We start from the raw sequence: 7,362 nt of genomic DNA on the forward strand, positions 1-7,362 counted from the left end.
TGACATCTGCAGTATGGGACCTTCAGAATTTCAATTAAAAACTAAAACCAAAACCCCACGAGTACTTAATCACTGGGTTTCTAAAGAATATCAATACACATTTCACTGAAGGGGAAACTGTTCTGGTTCGGACAAACCAGGAAAAGCAAAACCCCCATTAAACTGGCCCCGGATTTTAAAGTGAATTTGATCTGGTTATTCTTTGTCAGCTAGAGCTGTGGTGTTGGAAGTCAAGGCAAACCCTCTAGACTCAGTGTTATTTATCTCTCACTCCCAGTTCAAGCTGCTAGGCAGAGGAAAACACGAAATTCTAGAAAGCATTTTCACGGGAAAAAAAAAACCTCAAACCTACCAGCTACTTCGCATAAAACATGTTGGTACAAGAAATGATGCATCAGAGAAAACTCCTCACAGAAAACACATTTCAGGGCAGAGCCATGTCCAGGCAGCATTACTAATTCTACATTCCGAAATGGAACGCGCTCGCGGCAGGCCAGTGTCGGAGGTGTCACACCTCGCAGGGGCACCAGCAGCACCGGTGTCTGCTCTCAGCAACCTCCAGTCCCACAGCTCACACAACTGCCAGGGACCAGAAAATCATTTTAAAGCCATTATGGGAAGAAAGGTGAGCTCCGAGGAATCCGAGCGGCCGTTAAAACAACTCAAGTTGTTTTGCCCATAACCTGTGCATTAATAGAGTATTTGAGAAGTTCCTGAACCTGCTCTTTCCAGCACTGAAGCCGGACCCTCTGTTCCAGGCAGTGGCTGAGAGTGGCAGGCAATGAACACAGTGCCCAGCACTGCACTGAGGGGAAGCTGACCCCAACATCCATCGCCCCTTTCCTCCACCTCCCCGGCACCTGAGGAGCCGCCGGTGCCAATGGCAGCAGTGCCACAATGGGAATAAATCCCGACCGCCTGCCCTCTCACAGCAGGTGTAAATCAACAATGCCTGCACTGGGGAGGACCCCGGGTCTAATGCTGCTCTCACCAACGCTGCCCAGCCCCAAAACAGTGCCCACCTTCCAGCACAGAACGCTGAGGAACTGCCTGAATTCGGAGCAGCGCTGTCTGGAGCCTGCGTATCCACACGGGCACTGGGTTACTGCTGGAACAAACACCTCAGTGCAAATCCCAGCCGACTGAAAAGGTCTAAAATCTCAGCCCGTGTCTAAAGAAAGCCTTTTCTTAAACACAGTTTCACACACTCACGCTATGGCCATGTTAAGTTACATTATTTCTACTGATCGAGGTGAACAGCCTGTTTTGTCTCACCCACTGTATCTTCATCATCTCCAACAACAGTTAAAGTAAATTCTCTGTGAGTCTGTATAAATTTCCTCATCCGAGGAACCAGCCCATTCAAATCCCTCAAGTGACTAAAGCATGAACCAACCCGAGCGCCTCTGCATTGTTGTGGAACTGGTTTGCTATTTTATGTTAAGCCTCTGAAATACTAAAACATATCCTTATATAGGAACACTGATTAAATGGTTTTCCTTCCAAGTGATGAACTGTTTTAACACCAACATTGTGGTTATCGCGACCAGAAAGCAATTACTTCTTTCACTAGCTGTTACTAAGAATAGCTGTGATCAAAGTGACTGGAGGAGTGCTGCTAAAAGACGCTGCAGAAGCATCGCTCCTTATGACACACACACACACAAAATATACATCACTTTAAGCCAAATTACACTTTTAATAAATGCGCTGTTCAGAATTAAATCAGTGCTCAGGATTTCTTTTAAATCACTGCTCAGGATTTTTCTTTTTTCATCCAGGAAGTCGAGACATATAGAAGTTATTCTTTCAAAATCTATTTCTAAACACAGCATGATCTGTGAGATGTCTGTGTATGTGTGTGTGAAAGTGCACACGTATCGGGGTGCGTGTGCTGTGAGAGAACGTATGTATGTGCTTGAGCCTGCCAAGGCAGAAGTAACAGGAACTGTGATTTGTGCTAACTAGCTATTGATCCAGTCAGATCTAGATGTTGTGTACAAGAAACAATAAAAGAGAAGGGGCCAGGAAGGATGCTGTGTGCAACTCCATTTAAAAATGGAAAAGAAGGGCCCCAAACAAACCAATTTATGTCCTTGCCTGGGTGAAGCATGGAGAATGCTGATGGGCTTCCTCGGGTCTGCCGTGCATGCTAAACACTCTGCTCGAAATGAGAGTCTCCTGCGCTGGGCATTAAACATGAACAAAGAGACAAACCGTGGGGGTAGGATTCACGCTTCAGGAAGCCAAAGCTGCAAAGCCAACCAGAACCGGGTCAGGAAACAGCCCAGTTTCCTAACCAGCTCCCTTCTAATTTCACCAACAACTTTCTTAGCAAAATTACTAAATGTGGAGAGCTGTAAAAAGTCAGCCTCTACTACCAGAGATAATGAAAACAACTTCAAACTACACTGCAGTACCAAAGTATCACCTTTCCTAGCACAAATAATGAGTTTATATTGTGTAAACTGCACACATATATTTCTAGCACACTAAAACCCACTTGCCTGCCCTCATATAGCAGGTACAGCATGTGCACCCATTGTAACAATCACACATACAGCTAGGCAGGTTGCAAAATGGGGATTTGATAAGATAAAATAGAAACCAATTGAATCTATAATCATCCTTATCTTAAACAGCTTTTATAATAAAGGGTTTTCCATTAAAATATTTTTTCCTAAGCCTGGGGAATTATGATGCCCTCTGGACACATGGAAGGATCAGAAATGACAACTAATGTCAAAATTAAACATCTGTCAACTAAGCAAGTTTTATGCTAACAGACCCAGAGCCTTATTTTAAAGTGCCTTTCAGTTAAATAAAAAATAATTTGTTGCAAGCCGCTCAGTTCAGTATCACACTGCTGTGGGCTCCAAATGCAAGCAGGGGGAACCTGGACCTGAAGGGGCAGCACTACCACCAGATTCATGTTTTTGTGGTTTGGGAAATCCTCAGTCAGTTTTGGGAAAGTGGCTGGAAGGTTCAGCTGGCACCACGAGGCTCTGTGGGAGCCCTCTCCTCAGCACCCCATGACTTCTGGGACCCTGAAGGAGCCCCCTCCTCAGCACCCCAGGCTGCAGTCCCCTTCTGCAGCACCCCAGGCCCAGGAGCTCAGGTGGGGCTCACTGGGAGCCCTTCTGCATATTCCCTAGGAGGCATGACAGGGACAGGGCTGGCAGCAGAGATGCCATGGGGCAGTTATCACCCAGGCCAGTCAGGCAGCAGGCACTTTGTCCCTGACAATGCCCCCCTAGCAGAGCCACCCAGCATCCTGCAGCCCCAGCCCAGACTGGGAAGGTGCCTGGCACCCACCAGAGGTGGAGAGGGTGTAGAGCCAGTGTGTGCCCAGACTACCAGACCTGCAATTCCACCGTGTCCCCTTCCCTGAGCAGCCCACAACCCACCCCCACCCCTGTGCCAGCACCCATGTGGGACAACTGATACCTTCTTTGCTGGGGTTCGGGGGCTTGGGCTTCTCCCAGGGCGCCATGGGCTTGTCCTCCTCCTGCCCCTCCATCAGGGCCTTCTCTCCAGGCAGGTACCAGGTGGAGTTGTGCTCTGCCATCAGGGAGTCCAGGTCGATGGTGCTCATGGTGCCCTTGACACCCTCCGAGCAGCAGCTGCCCAGGTCACTGTCCCCATTCTGCCCCGCACACTCCCCCTTCTTGCTCTTCAACCCCATGGGCTGGTCTTCCGAGATGCTGAACTGCTGCCGCTGGAGCTGGATCTGTGCCTGCAGGATCTCCAGGGGGTGGATCTCATCCTGGGCCGAGGTGCTCGTGGGGGTCCGCACCTGCTCCATGCTTGGCGTGCCAGGGTGAGCGCCCGCCGTGGTGCTGAGCCCATAGCTGTCGGGGGTCGAGGTAGATGTACTGAGAAGGCCAAGGGCCAGGGGCTTCTGTCCGTTGAGAAGTGCGTGCTCCCCACGGGGCAGCTTGGGCGAACCACCCAGCAGCGGGCTACGGGTGGGCTTGGAGGTGGCATTGTCGGAGCTGGAGGACACCTCGTCCTCGTTGCCGTAGCTGGTGCTGACCTCGTCGGGAAAGTCCACGTGCGGGGAGCTGCCGTCTGACTTGGTCACGCTCTGGATGCCGCTGTCCAGGGAGGACATCAGGTCGGGCTGCTCCGCCAGCAACAGTTCACTGCCCTTGCCCCAGGACGGCGAGGTCAGGGGCTTGTCGTGAGGGGTGCCTCCACCGCGCTCAGCGCCCGCAGCCCCCGGCGGGGCCCCCGCCGCCACCGGCACTGCCGGCTGCCCTGGGCTGACACCGGCTCCCCCACCCTCGGCAGCTGAGAACTTCTCAAAAAACGTGCCGGGGCTGACGTGCCCACTGTCCCGTTTCCGGCGACCCCGACCCCGCCCGCCACCCGCCTTCCCCTCGCCAGCGGCCACCGGCTCCAGCGCGTAGCCGGGCGAGAGGCTGCTCTCCGCGGGCAGCAGCGGGGCAGTGCCCGCCGCCTTGCCCGTGCCACCCCCGCCTACTGGCGGCCCTGCTGGGAAGTAGTCCGGGGCAGCAGGTGGCGGGTCAGGCTCGGCCTGGCTGAGCTTGCGCTTGGCCTCGGCCGGGCTCTTCTTGTTGAAGGTGACGTTGAGGTTGGGAGCGCCCAGGCTGGCGATCATGTTTTGGCAGGCAGTGGAGAGGGCAGCCAGGCAGCTCTGCCCGAAGACATTGTCCTTGCTGGCCGCCTTGCTGAAGGAGCCCAGCGAGAGGGCACCCAGCTTGCTGGCGGCGGGCCGTGGAGGGGGCGGCGGGGGAAACTCGGGCGGGGGCGGTGGGTAGGCGCCTGGCGAGGCGCTGAGGGCAGGCGCTGCCCCGTGGGCCGCCGGCTGCCGCGCCGCCGCCCCGAAGGGAAAGCCGGGCTGAGCGGCGAAGTCAGCGGGGCCACGGCGCTCAGCCGGGGCACTGGGCAGTGCCACACCGCTGCCCGGGGACTGCAGCTGCGAGAGGCCACCCATCGTGGGGGTGAACGGCGGGTGGACGCCGGGCGACGGCAGGGCCTGTGCCGGCCCCTCGCCTGCCATCCGCAAGGGCTCCTGCAGCCCCAGCCCGCCGGCGCCCGGCCGGAAGAGCACGGCAGGGCCGCCCGGCTGCAGGCCCAGCTCGTGGGGGGCTGCCTCGGCCGGCAGCCCGGGCGCCGCCAAGCGCCTCGGCAGCAGCTCCCCGGGCGGCGGCGGCCCTGCGAACCAGGCGCTGTCGGGGGCCAGGTGCGGCGCCGGCCCATCGAAGCTGCGGCCGCCACCAGCCTCCCGCTCGAAGGCTGGCGGGGGCAGGCCGCCGGGTGCGCCCACCTCACCGTGATGCCCCAGCTGCTGCAGGCTGGGCGGCCGCAGGCGCTGCTGGCTGCGCGAGGCCATCTGCTTCATCACCAGGGCCGCGTTCTGGCGCTGCGCCAGCGCCGGGTGCTCAGGGCCGCCGTGTGGCAACGGGCCCCCGAAGGCCTCAGGTGCCGGCGGGGTGAACTCGCCCGGCAGGCCAGGGTAGGCCGTCGGGGAAAGGTGACTCTCCATGGCCGGGCCGTGCATGCCGCCGCCCCAGGAGGCGCAGCGCTCGACGCCAGGAGTGTTGGGGAAGTCAAACCGCGGCCTCTTGGCGACGCTCACGTAGGGGGCATCGAAGTGCTGCAGTCTTTGATTTGGTGGCTGTTGCGGAGGAGGGTGCTGCATATTAAACACGGGGTCGGTGTAGGGATGCATATTCCTGTTCTCCAGTCTGTGAATAGGGTATTCAAACTGTGCATGCTGGTTCTGCATTATGGGCCCATTGTCCTGCAGGTTGGAGTTGGGAGCGTTGGCTTCTGTTTGCTGTTGCCTAGGGATGGCTGGCGGGCAGGAGTTCTGTCTGGCCAGCAAGCCCGGCGGCTGCTGCGGTGCTTGCGGTGGTGGTGGCGGCTGCTGCTGCTGCTGCTGCTGCATCAGCGGGTGCCTGGCGTTGGCCCCCGGCTCCAGGCTGGCCGACATCTTCCGCGCCCCCCCGAAGCGCTCGAAGAAGACGCCGTGCTGCTGCGGCGGGTGCGCCTTGGCCACGGCCATGCCCGGCGCCCGGGGCAGGGCGGGCGCCCCCGCGAAGCTGCCGCCCGCCGGCACCTGCCGCCCGCCGCCGTAGTGCGGCAGCTGCCCCTCGGGCTCCGACGGGGAGAAGACGGGCAGCTCGAAGTGGCTGGCAGGGCCGTCGCCAGGGTAATTGTATTCCAGCGAGTCCACGCCGCCCTGCGCCGGCAGCCGCCGCGGCTCCAGGCCGTGGGGCTCGGAGGAGCCGGCCGCCGGCAGCCCGTGGAAGGAGGCAGCGCGGTTGGGGGACTGGTCGAGGGGCAGGCAGGGCGCCGGCACGGCGTGGCTGGCGGCACCGGCGCCGTGGTGCTGGAAATCGGGCAAGGTCCCGGGGCGCTGCTGCCCGAAGCCCTCGCCGCCCTGGCCCTCGGCCATGTGCTCGTAGCCGTCGGCGAACGCCGTCTGCCCGCCCAGCGCGCCGCTGTAGCCCAGAAGGCGCCCGCCGTGCACGCAGGAGGCGCCGGGGTCGGGCCCGAAGCCGCCGCCGAAGTGCGGGGGGTGCTGGTGCGGGTGGGGGGCGCCGCCGGGGCCGCCGTGCGGCTGCTGTCCGCCGAAGAAGCCGTGCACGGGCGGCTGCATGCCGCCGCCGTGCAGCTCGGCGGGGCCGCGGCCCGGGAAGCCGTAGCCGTCCCCGGCCAGGCTCATGTTCATGCCCAGGAGGGGCGGCTCGCCCAGCGCTCCCAGGGCCGGGTCCGCCGGTGCCGGGCCGCCGCCGGGGAAGGCCGGCGCCTTGAAGTGCGCGCTCATGCTCAGTCCGGGCTGGCCGAAGCCCCGCTCCGCCTGCCCGCCGCTCCGGCCGCTGTTCTGCGGCTCGAACTGCTCCAGCCCGAACATCCTGCGCGGTTCCTCAGCAGGGCATGGCCGCTCCGCGCCGCTCCGCCGTCCCGCTGCCCCGCCGCTCCCCGCTGCTCCGCTCCGCGCCACTCGGCCGCCCCCGCTCACATCCTGCCGCGCCGCCGGCACCGGCCGCTCGCCCGCGCTCACCCCGCCGCTCGCCGCTCGCTGCTGCCCGAGAGCCGACGGGGCGGCGCGCCGCCGCTCACAGGCTCCGGCGCCCGGGAGCTGCGCGCCGCATCGCCGGCCGGCCGTGCGCTCCCGCGGCTCGCAGCGCTCCGGCGGCGGCGGGGCCGGGGCGCGGGGCCGGGCGGGCGCTGCGAGGGCTGCGCCGCGCTCCCCGCGCGCTGCCGCGCTCTCACCCAGCGCTGGCGGAGCAGCAACAAGTTTTGCATTTCAGCGATGAATTTCAGCCATCGGGGCTGCGCCAATGAGCGCCGCGGTCCGGGGCGGAGCTGCCGTTAAGGTGGCTCCGC

The 7,362-nt window shown here is 61.0% G+C and overlaps 1 protein-coding gene across 1 annotated transcript in view; it reads right to left on the reverse strand.

The window, feature by feature from the left end:
• Window positions 1-6,966, reverse strand: part of MN1 (MN1 proto-oncogene, transcriptional regulator) — a 34,321-nt gene extending 27,355 nt beyond the window's left edge. Inside the window, exon 1 of the mRNA XM_056504512.1 lies at window positions 3,448-6,966. Within this exon, the coding sequence (XP_056360487.1) occupies window positions 3,448-6,886 (3,439 nt within the window). The 5' untranslated portion in view covers window positions 6,887-6,966. The remainder of the gene's footprint in view (window positions 1-3,447) is intronic.
• Window positions 6,967-7,362: the final 396 nt, after the last annotated feature.

Source organism: Oenanthe melanoleuca, chromosome 15 (assembly GCF_029582105.1).
Source record: "Oenanthe melanoleuca isolate GR-GAL-2019-014 chromosome 15, OMel1.0, whole genome shotgun sequence".
Taxonomy (NCBI): domain Eukaryota; kingdom Metazoa; phylum Chordata; class Aves; order Passeriformes; family Muscicapidae; genus Oenanthe; species Oenanthe melanoleuca.